This window comes from Oncorhynchus mykiss, chromosome 2 (assembly GCF_057628025.1).
Source record: "Oncorhynchus mykiss isolate SJ-2025 chromosome 2, ASM5762802v1, whole genome shotgun sequence".
Lineage (NCBI taxonomy): Eukaryota > Metazoa > Chordata > Actinopteri > Salmoniformes > Salmonidae > Oncorhynchus > Oncorhynchus mykiss.
Genome location: NC_143023.1, coordinates 48,053,837 through 48,073,029, shown reverse-complemented (window position 1 = coordinate 48,073,029; position 19,193 = coordinate 48,053,837). Strand labels below are relative to the sequence as shown.

General features: G+C 41.9%; 1 protein-coding gene and 1 pseudogene across 2 annotated transcripts in view; one reads left to right on the top strand and one right to left on the bottom strand.

Moving 5' to 3' along the window:
* Window positions 1-19,193, top strand: part of mrpl23 (mitochondrial ribosomal protein L23) — a 126,752-nt gene that overhangs the window by 14,611 nt on the left and 92,948 nt on the right. The window contains exon 2 of the mRNA XM_021564139.3: window positions 12,671-12,793. Within this exon, the coding sequence (XP_021419814.1) occupies window positions 12,671-12,793 (123 nt within the window). The remainder of the gene's footprint in view (window positions 1-12,670; window positions 12,794-19,193) is intronic.
* On the bottom strand, window positions 1,325-3,214 carry LOC149985123 (uncharacterized; annotated as a pseudogene). The gene has a single exon (XR_016483571.1). The product of XR_016483571.1 is annotated as an uncharacterized LOC149985123 (transcript).

Below are 19,193 nucleotides of genomic sequence, written 5' to 3'. Positions count from 1 at the left end.
GCAGTTTGTTTAGGGGATTTTATTCTAACCATCTACTTCACATGCGGATATTGACTTTGTTATTGTGTGCAGCTACATTTGTAATACTCTAAGTATTTTTCAGATACCCTGAGTATTTAAAACATAAGGAACACCTGCTATTTCCATGACAGACTGACCAGGTGAAAGATATGATCCCTTATTGATCTCACTTGTTAAATCCACTTCAATCAGCGTAGATGAATAGGGAGAGACGGGTTAAAGAAGGATTGTTAAGCCTTGAGACAATTGAGACATGGATTGTGTATGTGTGCCATTCAAAGGGTGAATGGGCAAGACAAAAGATTTAAGTCCCTTTGAACTGGGTGTGGTATTAAGTGCCAGGTGCACCGGTTAGAGTGTGTCAAGAACTGCAACGATAAACTGTTTCCCATGTGTATCAAGAATGGTCCACCACCCAAAGGACATCCAGCCAACTTGACACAACTGTGGGAAGAATTGGAGTCAACATGGGCCAGCATCCCTGTGGAACGCTTTCGACACCTTGTAGAGTTCATGCCTCGACGAATTGAGGCTGTTTTGAGGGCAAAAGGGGCTGCAATTCAATATTAGGAATGTTTTCCAAATGTTTTGTACACTGACTATAATTCTGCTGTTGGAATTCTGTTTTGAGTGTGAGCGCAAATTAAATTAATAGTTAGCTATACTGAACAAAAATATAAACACAAGTAAAGTAAGTGCTGGTTTCATGAGCTGAAATAAAAGATCCCAAATGTTTTCCATATGTACAAAAACTGTATGTCTCTCAAATGTTGTGCACAAATTGGTTTTCATCCCTGTTGGTGAGCATTTCTCCTTTTCCAAGGTAATCCATCCACCTGACAGGTGTGGCATATAGGGTTGCACATTTTGGGGAATATTCAGAGGTAGAAACTTTCCACGGGAATATATGGGAATTAATATTAATACCATTTAAATGTGATGTTTTTTGCATTGGATATAAACTCATCAAAAAAATAAACATTCTCTCACCGTCAACTGTGTTTATTTTCAGCAAACTTAACGTGTAAATATTTGTGTGACATAAGATTCAACAACTGAGACATAAACTGAACAAGTTCCACAGACATGTGACTAATAGAAATTGAATAACGTGTCCCTGAACAAAGGGGGTGGAGTCAAAATCTAAAGTAACAGTCAGTATCTTGTGTGTCCACCAGCTGCCTTAAGTACTGCAGTCAGATTTTACCCCACTCTTCCACCAAGGCACCTGCAAGTTCCCGGACATTTCTGGGGGAGAATGGCCCTAGCCCTCACTCTCCGATCCAACAGGTCCCAGACGTGCTCAATGGGATTGAGATCCGGGCTCTTTGCTGGCCATGACAGAACACTGACATTCCTGTCTTGCAGGAAATCCCGCACAGAACGAGCAGTATGGCTGGTGGTGTTGTCATACTGGAGGGTTATGTCAGGATGAACCTGCAGGAAGGGTACCACATGAGGGAGGAGGATGTCTTCCCTGTAACGTACAGCGTTGAGATTGCCTGCAATGACAACAAGCTCAGTCCGATGATGCTATGACACACCGCCACAGACCATGACTGACCCTCCACCTCCAAATCAATCCCGCTCCAGAGTACAGGCCTCGGTGTAACGCTCATTCCTTCGACGATAAACGCTATTCACCCTTGGTGAGACAAAACTGCGACTCGTCAGTGAAGAGCACTTTTTGCCAGTCCTGTCTGGTCCAGCGACGATGGGTTTGTGCCCATAGGTGATGTTGTTGCCGGTGATGTCTGGTGAGGACATGCCTTTATACAACAGACCTACAAGCCCTCAGTCCAGCCTCTCTCAGCCTATTGCGGACAGTCTGAGCACTGATGGAGGGATTGTGCTTTCCTGGTGTAACTCGGGCAGTTGTTGTTGCCATCCTGTACCTGTCCCGCAGGTGTGATGTTTGGATGTACTGATCCTTTGCAAGTGTTGTTACACTTGGTCTGCCACTGTGAGGACGATCAGCTGTTCGTCCTGTCTCCATGTAGCGCTGTCTTCGAGGTCTCACAGTACGATCATTGCTATGTATTGCCCTGGTCACATCTGCAGTCCTCATGCCTCCTTGCAGCATGCCTAAGGCACGTTCACGCAGATGAGCAGGGACCCTGGGCATCTTTCTTTTGGTGTTTTTCAGAGTCAGTAGAAAGGCCTCTTTAGTGTCTTAACTTTTCATAACTGTGACCTTAATTGCCTGACCTTAACAGTAAGCTGTTAGTGTCTTAACGACCGTTCCACATGTGCATGTTCATTAATTGTTTATGGTTCATAGAGCAAGCATGGGAAACGGTGTTTAAACCCTTTATAATGAAGATCTGTGAAGCTATTTGTATTTTTACTAATTATCTTTGAAGGACAGGGTCCTGAAAAAGGGACGTTTCTTTGTTTGCTGTGTTTTTTACCATATCATATGGACTTTTAAACTATCAAATTAAAGAAAGTCGCACACACCATGTATAAACTCCCACCAATTGAATTGGTATTTACCAACTTTTCGGCATCACTGTGCCTTTCTCAGGGTAATGTAGACAAATAGTGCAACCAATGACAATAGTGAGGGGTGTGTCGTAAGGATTTAAGTTAATAAAAATGAATTAGTCAAACTGTTAGTATATGGCATTTTAAATATATTATGCTATTGCTATCATATAGAAACATAATGGAATATTGCACATCATATTAGCATCAACATATATTATTGTTTCGTTCAATTTCACAATTTTGTACACTGCTCAAAAAAATAAAGGGAAGACTAAAATAACACATCCTAGATCTGAATGAATGAAATATTCTTATTAAATACTTTTTTCTTTACATAGTTGAATGTGGTGTCAACAAAATCGCACAAAAATTATCAATGGAAATCAAATGTATCAACCCATGGAGGTCTGGATTTGGAGTCACACTCAAAATTAAAGTGGAAAACCACACTACAGGTTGATCCAACTTTGATGTAATGTCCTTAAAACAAGTCAAAATGAGGCTCAGTAGTGTGTGTGGCCTCCACATGCCTGTATAACCTCCCTACAACGCCTGGGCATGCTCCTGATGAGGTGGTGGATGGTCTCCTGAGGGATCTCCTCCCAGACCTGGACTAAAGCATCCGCCAACTCCTGGACAGTCTGTGGTGCAACAGACTCACAGTGGCAGATGGAGACTGTTGGTGGATGGAGCGAGACATGATGTCCCAGATGTGCTCAATTGGATTCAGGTCTGGGGAACGGGTGGGCCAGTCCATAGCATCAATGCCTTCCTCTTGCAGGAACTGCTGACACACTCTAGCCACATGAGGTCTAGCATTGTCTTGCATTAGGAGGAACCCAGGGCCAACCGCACCAGCATATGGCCTCACAAAGGGTCTGAGGATCTCATCTCGGTACCTAATGGCAGTCAGGCTACCTCTGGCGAGCACATGGAGCTGTGCGGCCCCCCAAAGAAATGCCACCCCACACCATGACTGACCCACCGCCAAACCGGTCATGCTGGAGGATGTTGCAGGCAGCAGAACGTTCTCCACGGCGTCTCCAGACTCTTACGTCTGTCACGTGCTCAGTGTGAACCTGCTTTCATCTGTGAAGAGCACAGGGCGCCAGTGGCGAATTTGCCAATCTTGGTGTTCTCTGGCAAATGCCAAACGTCCTGCACGGTGTTGGGCTGTAAGCACAACCCCCACTTGTGGACGTCATACCACCCTCATGGAGTCTGTTTCTGACCGTTTGAGCAGACACATGCACATTTGTGGCCTGCTGGAGGTCATTTTGCAGGGCTCTGGCAGTGCTCCTCCTGCTCCTTCTTGCACAAAGGCAGAGGTATCGGTCCTGCTGCTGGGTTGTTGCCCTCCTACGGCCTCCTCCACGTCTCCTGATGTACTGACCTGTCTCCTGGTAGCGCCTCCATGCTCTGGACACTACGCTGACAGACACAGCAAACCTTCTTGCCACAGCTCGCATTGATGTGCCATCCTGGATGAGCTGTTCTACCTGAGCCACTTGTGTGGGTTGTAGACTCCGTCTCATGCTACCACTAGTGAAAGCACCGCCAGCATTCAAAAGCGACCAAAACATCAGCCAGGAAGCATAGGAACTGAGAAGTGGTCTGTAGTTACCACCTGCAGAACCACTCCATTTATTGGAGGTGTCTTGCTAATTGCCTATAATTTCCACCTGTTGTCTATTCCATTTGCACAAGAGCATGTGAAATTTGTCAATCAGTGTTGCTTCCTAAGTGGACAGTTTGATTTCACAGAAGTGTGATTGACTTGGAGTTACATTGTGTTGTTTAAGTGTTCCCTTTTATTTGTTTGAGCAGTGTATTTGAGGGAGGAGATAGTAGAATTTAACCATTCCAACTTCTCCCTTAAATACACAGGCATTGAGCATGTTGCTCTACCAAGGAGATGAGGTGACATCGAGATCCTACCACTACAAAGGGAGGCTTACTGGATATCCTGTCTAAAAACATTGTCCCCTAGTGGTCTGAATATTGACTTTGGTCTCAAGCCCTTATGAATAATTATTTATTTTATGAACAAGTCTTATAAATGTATATATTCTTTCTACAGCTTATTAGCGTACACCTAATATGTTCCCCCTGTTGACGATGCTCATTATACATTAAGGTTGAACCAAAAGATTACATGTAATGAAATACAAAATTATTATGTGAAATTGAGTGAAACAATAATGTATGTTGATTGATGCTAATATGATGTATAATAGTCCATGATATTTCTATATGATAACAATAGCCTAATATATTTAATATGCCATATACTATTTTTTTTAACAGTTTAACTCATTCATTTTAATTAACTTAAATCATTGACACACCCCTCACTATTGTCATTGGTTGCACTAATTGCACTGCTTGCTTTCATAACCTGGTTCAAGTATTCATGACATTACCATGAGAAAGGCCCAGTGATGCCGAAGTGTTGGTACAAACACATTAAATTGCTGGGAGTTTATACATGGAGTGTGCGACTTTATGTTGATAGTTTATTCGCCGTTAGTTAGCACCTCCACACAAACTATTTTTTTCTGGCAGTGCGCCAGCTCTTGTTTTTTAATCTATCGTATCATATGGAGACAGAAACATAAACCTTTTACCTTATGATAGGTAGACATAATTGTAAATTATTAAATCCTTCCAATATAAATTTTAAACTATTTAGTTACGAATTTAACTTTAATTAAAGTAGTTGACTCTTCACGTGGGATGAATTCACTGAACAACGAAAGGGAGTATTGAATGATCCCCAATGATCCATCACATCTCCCAAAAATATTTTCAACATACATTAAATGATAACCAAAGCTTCAGTTTCTAGGCTGTCTTCCTCTCAGGCTTCCATGTCTTCTCCCTGGACCTCCTCAATGTCCACCCCTTGAACATCTGACTCTCAGGCCTCCTCTTCACTGTCACTGTCAACGATGGCTCGTTGTCGGGCTCAAAAAGCCTCAAATTTGCCCGGATGGCCACCAATTTTTCAACCCTTGTATTGGTCAGCCTGTTGCATGCTTTGGTGTGTGTTCCCAAACAAGGACCAGTTGCGCTTTGAGGCGACTGATGTTGTTGGGATTTGGAGGATGATGTAGGCAACGGGGTAAAGAGCTTCAGATCCACAAAGTCCCTTCACCAGGTGGCTGATGAGATATGTTGGCACGACTGCCATATTGCATCTCCATCCCAAAGCCCTTACTTGGAAGTGTACTTTGCCAGACTGCCAAGAACCTTGCCTTCATCCAGGCCCAAGGTGGTGAGACACAGTAGTGATGACACCATAGGCCTTGTTGAGCTCTGCACCAGACAGGATGCTCTTGCCAGCATACTTGGGGTCCAACATGTACGCTGCGGAGTGTATGGGCTTCAGGCAGAAGTCTTCATGCTTTTTGATGTATTTCAGAACTGCAGTTTCCTCTGCTTGGAGCAACAGTGAAGTGGGCAGGAAAGTATGGATATCTTCTCTTACATCTGCAAGCAAAGTCTTAACATCAGACAGGATGGCATTGTCTCCCTCAATCCGTGCAATGGCTACTGCTATAGGTTTCAGGAGTTTCAGGCTGCTTACCACTCTTACCACTCAAAATACATCATCCAGGAGGATCCTCTTGATGGGGCTGTCCATATTGGCAGACTGATATGGCCATTTCTTGGAGAGACTCTTTCTCCTCCAGGAGGCTGTCAAACATGATGACAACACCACCTCAACGGGTGTTGCTGTGCAGCTTCAATGTCGTGGTCTTGTTCTTCTCACTTTGCTGCTATATGATGACCCTTCAAATAGCTAACAATTTCCTTGGCTCTCTTGTAGAGTGTATCCATTGTTTTCAGTGTCATGACGTCCTTGAGGAGCAGATTCAATGCATGAGCAGCACAGCCAATGGATGTGATGTAAGGGTAGGACTCAACTTTAGACCAAGCAGCCTTCATGTTTGCATCATATTCTGTCACCAGTGCAAGTACCTTCTGTGGTCCAAGGTTATGATGACTGCCTTCAGCTCATCTGAAATGTAGAGACCGGTGTGTCTGTTGTCCCTTGTCTGTGCTCTTGTAGAACACTGGATGAGGTGTGTAGATGATGTAGTTAATTTTCCTTGGCCACGAACATTTGACCACCAATCAGAGATGATTGCAATACAGTCTGCTTTCTCTATGATTTACTTGAACTCTGTTGAACTCATCCAGCAAATTAGTAGATAATACATGTCTGGTTGGAGGGGTGTATGCTGGGTGAAGAACATTCAGAAATATCTTCCAATACACATTGCCTGTAAGCATCAGAGGTGAACCAGTTGCATACACAGCTCGAGCAAACATTCATCAGCATTTCTCTGACTACGTTCCTCCATTGAGTAAAAAGAAATGTCTGATTCCAGTAGGACCATGAGCTGTCGCTATCGATAAGGTGACAGATTCATCATTTATACCTAAAATAGAAGTAAAGGGGGCTTTTGTCAGAGGTTGCTTGTTGTGAGCGCTGAGGGGACTTTATGCACTTGGCCAGAAGATTCTGCATCTTTGTTGCATTCTTCACATATGATTTGGCACTGTATTTCCTTCTACATTAGCTGCAGTGAAATGTCTCCACACATCAAATAGTGCTCGTGGCATTTTCCTGTAAAGATTTGTAAAAAATTAGTTAAAATAAACCCAAATACAATTCCATGTACAGATAAATCGTTAAGCAGTTAGATTAAACAACTCCTTTGTTAGATACATTTTTTAAAAATGAAACATGTATGGAAACAGGTGAATGAACACTCCTCAGATAGTAGGCTCAAGCAAGCTAAACCCACAAGCTAATACCCAATTTGCAGAAATTGTTAACTTGTTATGGCTGAGATCCCGTTACCGGGAGCGATATAACTACAACCAGTGATGGTACAGGGCGCCATATTCAAAAGAACAGAAATCTCATAATTAAAATTCCTCAAACATATATGTAATTTATATAGTTCTCAAGGTAGTCTTGTTGTTAATCTCACCACAGTGTCCGATTTCAAATAGGATTTACGGGGAAAGCACCACAAACGATTATGTTAGCTCACCAACAACTCACTAAAATACACAGCCAATTTTACCAGCCAAAGAGAGAGAGAAAAAACACAAATAGAGATAAAATTAATCACTAACCTTTGATAATCTTCATCAGATGACACTCATACGACTTCATGTTACACAATACATGCATGTTTTGTTTGATAAAGTTAATATTTATATCAGAAAATCTGAGTTTACATTGGCGCGTTACATTCACTAGTTCCAAAAACATCCAGTGATTTTTGCATAGCCACATCATTCAACAGAAATACTCATCATAAATGTTGATGATAATACAAGTTATACACTTGGAATTATAGATATACCTCTCCTTAATGCAACCGCTGTGTCAGATTTCAAAAAAACTTTACGGAAAAGAAACCCATGCAATAATCTGAGACGGCGCTCAGAACAATCGTAAAATTAGCCGCCATGTTGGAGTCAACAGAAACCAGAAAATACATGATAAATGTTTCCTTACCTTTGATGAACTTCATCAGAATGAGGTCCTAGGAATCCCAGGTCCACAATAAATGCTTGATTTGTTCAATAATGTCCGTTATTTATGTCCAATTAGCTACTTTGGTTAGCGCGTTTGGTAAACAATTCCAAAGTCACAAAGCGCGTCCACTATGACAAAGTCCAAAAGTTCCGTAACAGTCAGTAGAAACATGTCAAACGATGTATTGAATCAATCTTCAGAATGTTGTTAACATACATCTCGAATAACTTTCCAACTGGAGAATTACATCGACTTCAAATGAGCGATGGAACGGAGCTGCCTCTCACGTGAACGTGCATGGTCACCTCATGGTCACCTCATGGCAGTGGTTACTCATTCCTTTCTCCTTCGGACCCCCTTCACATTAGAGTCATCAAACAAAGTTCTATTGACTGTTGACATCTAGTGGAAGCTGTAGGAAGTGAAAACTCATCCATATCTCGCTGTAATTTCAATGGAAGCTTGTTTGAAAATCTACCAGCACCAGAAAAAATCCAAACAGGAAGTGGAATTTCTCAGGTTTTTGCCTACCATATGAGTTATGTTATACTCACAGACATAATTCAAACAGTTTTAGAAACTTCAGAGTGTTTTCTATCCAATAATAATATGCAAATATTAGCAACTATGACTGAAGAGCAGGCAGTTTACTCTGGGCACCTTTCATCCAAGCTACTCAATACTGCCCCTGCAGCCATAAGAAGATAACAAGTTAGAAATGATTTGAACACACTTTTCTGTAGGCTAATATTTACTAGTTAAAAAAAATAATGTATGTCCTAGAAAATATATTCACCCCAACTAGTATTGGTATTTTAGGTTTTTTCTTAAAACTGCATTTTGGTCAAGGGCTTGTAAGCATTTCACTGTAATGTCTATTCGGCGCATGTGACATAAAATTTGATTTGATTGTAATCACAATTTACCAGAAAGCATGTAGTCCTTGGCTCAGACAGTGTAGTAGTGTGGGCTCTAGCATCTCATTAGTGTGCAAGATCTTGAGAATCATCTGTACATTTGATGGAAGAATACACTGCACATTTGATGGAAGATTGCACTGTGCATGCTGAGGGTTGCAATTCCATTGAATTGGGGATTGTTTAACCAAAATATGCCACAAGACCTAGAATGGCCTTATGTATATCCCACAAAAAAGGTTCACTTGTTATAAGCTATCTTTTTTGATGAATTTTAAGCGAAATTCCCCAAATTCCCAGGCTTAACTTCCCATGGAAAATTTCCGACCTTTTGCAACCCTAGTTGCATTTCAGTAAGCTGATTAAACTGCATGATCATTACACAGGTTCAGCTTGTGTTGGGGACAATAAAAATGCCACTCTAAAATGTGCACTTTTTTCACACAACACTACAGATGTCTCAGGTTTTGAGGACGTTTGTAATTGGAATGCTGACTGCAGGAATGTCCACCAGAGCTGTTGCCAGAGAATGGAATGTTCATTTCTTTACAATAAGCCACCTCCAACATTGTTTTAGATAATTTGGCAGTACGTCCAACCGGCCTCACAACCGCAGAACACATGTAACCATGCCAACCCAAGACCTCCACATCCGGCTTCTTCACCTGCAGGATTGTTTGAGACCAGTCACCCGGACAGCTGCTGAAACTGGTTTGCACAACCAAATAATTTCTGCCCAAACTGTCAGCACCTGTCTCAGGGAAGCTCATCTGCATGATTGTCATCCTCACCAGAGTTTTGACCTGACTGCAGTTGTCGTAATCGCTTTCAGTGGGCAAATGCTCATTTTATATGGCCACTTCTGTACCGGGAAGATGGCAGAACGCATGTATGGCGTCGTGTGGGCGAGCGGTTTGCTGATTACAATATTATGAACATGTAGTGGTGGGGTTATGCTATGGTCAGCCATAAGCTATGGACAACGAACACAATTGTATTTTATTGATAGCAATTTGAATGCTCCCTTTGCTATGAGACTCAAAATTGAGCTTGTGTATCCTGTTTCCATTGATCATTCTTGAGCTTTTTCCACCTGTGGTAAATTCAATTGATTGGACATGGTTTGGAAAGACACACACCTGTCTATATAAGGTCCCACAAGGCAAAGATCTGGGGAAGGGTACAAAAAATGTTCTGCATCATTGAAGGTCCCCAAGAACACAGAGACCTACATCATTCTTAAATGGAAGAAATTTGGAACGACCAAGACTCTTCCTAAAGCTGGCCAAACTGAGCAAACGGGGGAGAAGGGCCTTGGTCAGGGAGGTGACCCAGAACCCGATGGTCACTCTGACAGAGCTCCGGAGTTCCTCTGTGGAGTTGGGAGAACTTTCCAGAAGGACAACCATCTCTGCAGCACTCCACCAATCAGGCATTGATAGTGGAGTGGCCAGACGGAGGACGCATCTCAGTAAAAGGCATGGTGGTAACAGCATCATGCTGTCGGGATGTCTTTCAGGGGCAGGGACTGGGAAACGAGTTGGGATCAAGGGTCAGTTCATCTTTCTAAAGTACAGAGATATCCTTGATGAAAACCTGCTCCAGGGAGCTCATGACCTCTGACTGGGGCGAAGGTTCACCTAAGCACACAGCCAAGACAACGCCGGAGTGGCTTTGGGACAAGTCTCTGAATGTCCTTGAGTGGCCCAGCCAGATCCTGGACTTGAACCAGATCGAACATCTCTGGACAGACCTGAAAGTGTCTGTGCTGTGAACCCCCCCCCCCCACCCCCCCCCCCCCATCCAACCTGACAGTGTTTGAGAGGATCTACAGAGAAGAAGGGGAGAAATTCCCCAGATACAGGTGTGCCAAGCATGTAGCATCATGCCAAATAAGACTTGAGGCTGTAATCGCTGCCAAAGGTCTTAACCTCACTAGGGTATGTGGGACTGTAGCGTCCCACCTGCCCAGCATCCAGTCAAATTGCAGAACGCCAAATTCAAAAAACAAATACTCATTATAAAAATGTATTAAACTTGCAAGTGTTATACACCGGTTAATGATGAACTTCTTGTTAATCCAACCACGGTGTCAGATTTCAAAAAGGCTTCACGGCGAAAGCATACCATGCGATTATGTGAGAACAGCGCCCAGCAGACAAATCATTACAAACAGTTACCAGCCAAGTAGAGGAGTTACACAAGTCAGAAATATAAATAAGATTAATCACTTACCTTTGAAGATCTTCATATGGTTGCACTCACAAGACTCCTATGTTCGTTTTGTTCGATAAAGTCCCTGTTTATATCCAAAAACCTCCATTTTGTTCAGTAATCCACAGGCTCAAATGCAGTCACAACAGGCAGACGAAAAATCTAAATAGTATCCGTAAAGTTCGTAGAAACATTTTGAACAATGTTTATAATCAATCCTCAGGTTGTTTTTAGCCTAAATAATCGATAATATTTCAACCGGACAATAACGTCCTCAATATAAAAGGTAACCAAGAAAGGTGCGCTCTCGGTCGTGCGCATGGGACACGACAGTGTCCACTCATTCAGAGTGGTCTTACGCCCTCATTTTTCAGAATACAAGCCTGAAACAATTTATAAAGACTGTTGCCATCTACATCTAGTGGAAGCCATAGGAAGTGCAATTAGTGTCCTAAGTCAATGGATACTGTAATGGCATTCAATAGAAAACTACAAACATATAACAAAAATCCCACTTCCTCAATGGATTTTTCTCAGGTTTTCGCCTGCAAAATCAGTTCTGTATATTACATTATTTTAACAGTTTTGGAAACTTTGGTGTTTTCTATCCAAATCTACCAATTATATTCATATCCTAGCATCTGGGCCTGAGTAGCATGCAGTTTACTTTGGGCACACTTTTCATCCAGAAGTGAAAATAGTGCCCCCTACCCTAGTGAAGTTAGTCTTAAATTCAACTTCCTGTAACCTGCTGATAGCATGAGGGAAAATCAATTAATCAAGTGTGTTTATAAAGCCCTTTTTACTTACATCAGCTTATGACACAACGTTTGTTTATGTCGACTGTAAGGTCGTAATCTATAGGCTAGCCGCAATGAGTCCTATAGCAGGATTGACATATGCTCAGAGGCTTCAGAGATGTGCTCCGAGCAGCAAACCCAGATTCATTGTGCAGAAGAAAAGCTAGTTTGATGTGGATGGGTAGTCGGGCTAAGGGACAGTTGGCTAGTTAAAATATTTGTATTTGATATTGGCAAATTGATTGAACAGACTTTCTTTAACTCGAAAGCTAGAGACTCCTTGACACATTTTCACCTGTCATGCACCTAGGACTGGAGAAGAGTGGAGGACCAGGACTATTGAAATGCACCCCATTGACATGGGTCCAATGACTTTAGTCTCCTTCCCTATATTGTACTGACTGCACCTGCTCACGTTCTACTCTCACTGTTAATCTGTTATGTTCAGAAGACTGTGTTGGCCAAAAGCATTGCTATAGCCACAAAAAGTGTAAAATAAGCATTGATTGTAAACTGTTTGGCTCCTGCTTCTTGGAGCCAGATTATTAAAACTGTTCTTGGACTAAAAACACTTTCCATTGATCACCTATATTTAGTCCATGAGTAGGGGTCTGGGAAAGTGTGCTTGGACTCTCCTTCAACCCAGTCTCCTGTTTTCCATACAGATACCCGCTGTACCAGATCGGGAACCCCCAACTGAGGATCTTCCGGCCGCCATTCTCCCTGACTCTGGTCCGACCAGGGAAGGAGCAGCCTCAGGACACAGTGCAGTTCAGAATCCCCATGGAGTAAGTCTGTTTTTTTTTAATGACCTGTAACAGCACTGTGAGTTGTAAATTAAATGTGTGTCCAAACGAATGAGTGCACACTGAGGGGGAGAAGGGTTGATAATCAGACCCCAGCTCAGAACCTAATTCCCTTTCCCTTCCTTTTACTTAGTGTACATGTACCCCGTCCCCTCATAGATTTCAAAGCATTAGACAGGTGTGTAAGAGTCTTCACTCTATTTCTTACACCAGTCCATTTCCATGAGGTGGAGTGAACAAGTGCTGGTCTGCATCCTGGCCACCAGATGGAGTGCTAACCTAAAGAAATGAATGGCAGCCATCGGCTTCAGGTTGTTCCTCTGACCCCAGTACTGAGCTGATTGACTAAGCATGAGAAGAACAGAACTGAGTAGGTAGTGGCTTCCCCAAACTATTGATTCAGGGTCAGATATATTTTCAAGGGGAACTTGTTCTAACTCTGAGTGTTTGCTTTATTGCTATGCTAGCTCAGTTCATCGACATTCGCACAACTTAAACAGGACATCAAGCATGTATAGGGAACGACTATTACCATCCAGAGCTGTAGATACAAAGAGTTGAGAGATGTACTATCGTTTTATTGGGGTCTTGTTGGCATTACATTTCTTGCCACAATGACATTGTCTCGGTCCAAGAAGTGGGTCACAAGTCATCTGTTGCTTCGACCATCAGACAGTCCAATGACTCCACTGAATTTAAATTGATGCTTCAAGTGGAGTATCAATCCCAGTCTTTGCAGGGTCTTATTTCTAATCTATTCATTCATGTACTGGGTTCCCGCCCCAGACTCCAGGGTGCCTGTTTTAAAAGGCTGGTCTGTGTGTGCGTGAAATGTTTTTTTATTTGTTTTTTTTCTTCCCCTGGGGCCTTTGCTGTGCCTCCACCAAAAAAAAAAAGTGTGTTTTACTACACCTTGTTGATCCCCTTCAGACAGACACACACACACACACACACACACACACACACACACACACACACACACACACACACACACATCTATACCCTCCCCGGATCACCTAATGTCCATGATATTGATGGCTACTCAGGGTTTCCATTTGGAAAAAGTGGCGCCGGACAATTGACCGGCAGCATCTTTTATTTACAGGACATTTCAGACATTTACCAGACCCATATGCATTGGTTTCGTGACCTGATTAGGGCGTCCACCTACGGTTCTCAGAATGACTGAAATCACATTTAGTTTATGGTATTTCATCTTAACAGAACATGCAGCTCGAATGCAACGGCGTGCATAATTCTTACTGGAATTTGAAGATACATAGGCGGAGCATCCACAAGGCTAGGAAGCTTCCCTAAAGTAAATTGCATTAAAATGCCAAAATTGTATAGCCTAATTAGTGTACTATACAGAAATAAATAAAATCCTTCAAAATAGGCTACTACACCAGAAAGCATGATTTGACCACAGAGGATCAAAGAAGCTGTGGATTGTTTTAAATCGCATAGCCTACAGTCAGAAGTGGAAAAACAGTTTTTGGAAAACAAATGACTATTTCTGTAAAGAGAAGACAGACTGGAGTCTTTTCATTATCAAAATTCTCAACTTAATTGAGCAAAAGGTATTGGCACCAGCGGAGATCGGTCATATCCCAGGTGAGTGTGCATATTTACTGTTTTTTACTTTCCTCTTCCTGTACTCCCTGTTCACTCATGACTGCACAGTCAGGCACGACTCCATCACCATCGCTAAGTTTGCCGATGACAACAGTGGTAAGCTGTTGACAACGACGAGACAGCCTATAGGGACGAGGTCAGAGTCCTGGCCGTGTGGTGTCAGGACAACAACCTCTCCCTCAACGTGGTCAAGACTAAGGAGATGATTGTGGACTACAGGAAAAGGAGGACCGAGCACGCCCCATTCTCATCGATGGGGCTGTAGTGGAGCAGGTTGAGAACTTCAAGTTCCTTGGTGTCCACATCACCAACAAACTATAATGTTCCAAACCTCAGATCCTCAAAAGGTTCTACAGCTGCAACATCGAGAGCATCCTGACTGGTATGGAAACTGCTCAGCCTCCGACCGCAAGGCACTACAGAGGGTAGTGTGTACGGCCCAGTAGATCACTGTGGCCAAGCTTTCTGCCATCCAGGACCCCCATACCAGGCGGTGTCAGTGGAATGACCCAAAAATTGGCAAAGGCTGTTCTCTCTGCATCCGCATGGCAAGCGGTACCGGAGCCGCAAGTCTAGGTCCAAGAGGCTTCTAAACAGCTTCTACCCCCAAGCCATAAGACTGCTGAACATCTAATCAAATGGCTACCCAGACTGCTTACATTGCCCTCTGCCCCCCCTTTACACTGCTGATAATCTCTGTTATTATCTATGCATAAGTTACTTTAATAACTCTACCCACATATATTAACTCGACTAACCAGTACCTCCGCACATTGACTCTGTACCGCTACCACCTGTATATAGTCTCGCAATTGTTATTTTACTGCTGCTCTTTAATTATTTGTTTATTTCTTATTTTTTGTAGGTATTTTTCTTATCTGCATTGTTGATTTAAGGGCTTGTAAGTAATCATTTCACTGTATGGTCTCTACACCTGTTGTATTCGTTGCATGTGACAAATAACATTTGATTTGATTCCGGGTTAGATTACCATCGTTGTATTTGTCTCCCCTTTTTCCAAGGCCTAATAAATGATCACACAAAATAGTTTTTATTGATATGTTTGTCAGTGTCAGCAGAGTTGGCTACCCTGTCATTTTTGTTGTATTAAAAAAATATTCTGCTGTTTCCAGTCATATAACGTGTCTATGTCAATCTACTTTCCCAAATAGAAAAGTTGACCTATTCTATTGGTCAGCTTGTCGTTCTGTGCAAGAAAGAAGTAGCCTATTCCAAACAGACCCTGGGACAGTTGTGGGATTATGGATCCAAAATTCATACAACATGCCTACATCCAACATTTTAAAAAAGCAATGAGGCTCATGCAACAGATCAGAATGTTAAAATGGTGCTAAACAATATTTATTTTTTAGGGGTAAACTATTCTTGAAGTTATAAGCGCAGCAATGCGCGCAAGGCAGTAGGCTACGCGCGAATGTTTGTTTCATAATCGAATTAGTGGGGAAATATCCTTGTGAGCGGTTTCATGTGACAGAGATGAATGTCCATTCATAATTTTGAAAGAGGGACATGTAAATATACAACAACTAGCATGGTGGGTTGCTAATATGACTAGGAATGTGCTTTTGGCTACTGGACAATTAAAGAACGTTTATTTGAAAACCAATAGAACATGAGAGGAAACGGCTAATGGTTTCAATAGCATATGTACGTTTTTCGAAAATAAAAACCTGCACGTTTGGTTGGATTTTGGCTAGGCTACTTTGAAGCAAGGTAAGACATGCAGTAAAACGTTCTGGATTCGAACAATTAAATGTTTCCTTTATAATTGTGGCCGTTTTTATTTATTTATTTTTTTTACATGCGATTTCTTAAAAAAAATGTTGCACACTGTATGGGCTTATTAAAGCACGTTTCACTCCAGCAGAAACAAACACCTGTTTGAGCTGTTTTTGGCAGCTCTTGCACTACATCAACTGGTATTTCATTATTAGGCTAAAATGCATTATTTCGCAATGGGTTCCCCCCCCCCCCCCCCCCCCCCCCAATATCAGCTTTTACTTTTTTTTACCAGCCGTAAGCCGGCTATTACCTTCTAACGGAAACCCTGTGACTACTGTGCCGTCACTACAATAAAGTGTTGATTGTGATTGTGGCCGTAGGTAGTAGCGTTTTTGTAGTGAGCCTTTCTTGGGTGCTTTAATTTAGTTTTTCTCAGGACGAACACAAGGTTTGCTTTGTCTGCCAAGCACCTGGGACCTGAAATCAACACACACCCATATAGGTCCTTTTTTGTTCTGTGGACTCACAGGACGGAACTCAACTCGTTCTCTCTGCTCCTCGCTTTATTATTATACACTTCCCAAATGCTCTGCAAACATTTCTCAAACTACACAGCCGTCTCCTAATCCTTCCTTGGCACTTTCACTGGCTCAAAACAACCGGGGAGTGTTTCTCTCTCTCTCGCTTCCTTAGTGCTGAGGTCGTTTGGTTTCTCTTGTCATTTTGAGTGTTCGTTGAGTCATTTTGTGGTCTTGAAGTATCTCTTCCTTTTTCTCCAGCGCCATCGTTGGGTTTCTAGGTTTGCATACACATTATTGTGTAAGACAACAGTGACTGGCTTCAGATTTCAGGATATACACACACACACACACACACACACACACACACACACACACACACTTAGTGGACTCTTGTCTTGTGCAGTTCAATATGAGAGTTTCTTTGGGGTGGGGTGGGGGGATTGAGATAAATGTCTGTTGCTCACAACATAGACAATACAGTATGTGTTCCGTATAATTAGGAATTAGAATACTATAATGGACATGAACCTTCTTATGGTAGGATAAAGGTCAGCAATTTTGGTCAGGGAGTTGGTCAACTATGGTTTGCCAGTGCTGTGATAAGATATTGTGTAAAATAAGGAATTTGAAGTATGTAGCTGCACTGTATGTCTGTTAGCTAGCCAGCCAGACAGTTTTAGAGGAATTATTCCATAAATGTTTCAAATTAACTGCCAATATGCCAGAATTCCATTCGAACAATGCAGTCAATCCACAGCCATACACTGGCTGAAATCAGTTGATGAAAGGACTTAGACAAGTTGTACTGATATTGTATGTGATCATAGCATTTCCACGAACGCAACATTTTTAACATTTGTGGTCAGTTTACATATTCACTATTTTAGAGGTTTATACATAACATCGGTATAAAACCTGTATAAACTGTATTCATAATTATGACAATATTTTAAGTTGACAATTTTACTGCACAATTTCTGATCGGAATATGCCTGCACTGCCATTCATGCCAATTACACTGGTTTCTCCCTGACCAATATGGCTGCCATATTCACCTAATTCTGGAACTTTGAGGGTTTATGACATAGCTCCTCTAGTAATTTTATAGGATCTTTACGATTAATTCTGTGAACTTGGGATCATGTATTCTACCTGTTGAACAAAATAACAGTGTTGTTGTTTTGCCAGGAGGTTGCCATGGTTACATGCTCTGCTTCATCTCTTTGGTTCCACCATCCAGAGTCTCTCAGAAAGACAGAAATCACATTTAGTTTATGGTATTTAATCTTAATAGAACTACCTGTGCATCAATCTAAATTACATAACAATCCCTATCAAAATCTGTCAGTTTAAGCTAGAATTTATTTTTATTTTTTTGCATTTGAACGGTCTCATTGCACCGAAATCCTCAATCCGCGACTTCCGCATCTGCGGTGAAAGGTGGCAGAGCTAGAGCAGTGTTTGTCAGACCATGAGACATCCCGAAAAAACTGTATTCTCACAAAAACATTTGTAGCAACCGAACGGTTTGGCCTAGAAACTATTATGACCAGTCTATGAAATGAGGAGACTCTCACACACAATGGTGTTCTCCGTTTTTCTCTACGACCCCCACAAGTGTCAGGAAACTCGTCTGAACTCAGTAATGTTAATGTGCCAACTTCTGTTTGGTAGCGTCCGAACCGTTTTGGCTACATACTAATGGGACGAACACGACGATAATGTGTAATCTCCTAGATTTAGGACAGACACTTATTTTTGGACTGTCCTTTTTGCCATTTACCATTTATGTGTTTTTCATGCGTTTCTATGGGCTTTAGTAGTAATGGGCAAAATCAATATTTTTATCAAATAATAATTCAAAAATATTTTTTGATACCTAAAAGGGTCCTAAAATTCTAAATCAAATAGCTAAATGATGTAGTAATGTAGTGACAAAAACTGAAAGTTAAACGATTGAGCGTAGTAGTTTATATATATTAAACTAGAGATAATGCAGGTGGACCTCTTCATTAAATCCACCTCAATTGGCTGCTTTGCGCTCCCAAAAAAGGTTTTGTAGTGCCACTGCTTTTCATCTTGTCTGCAGACTTCATGACTTCTCTCATAGCTTATTTGCAGTTTTCTCTGTAGGAAATGTCACTACAAATCATTTCGTGCCTCGCCTTCGCTGTTTCATGTATCCTCCTAAATGATGACTCAGCATAATATTTTAAACTGTTGAGTTTTCCACATCTCTCTGTGTGTGTGTGTGTGTGTGGAGACCTTGTTACCCTCTTACCTTTTATATAATAGCATGAAGTGTGAACTGCTGCCTTTCTCCTCAAGCAGGACATCCCTAATGTCATCTATCAACTGTTAACTTTCTCTCCTCATCTCAGGTTTCATGTCTTCCCTCTGTACAAACCCTCCGTTAGTCTCTTGGTATTTCATGTTTTTGAGTTGTGCCCTGTTTATTGTGTTGGTCACGGTTAAGACTGTGT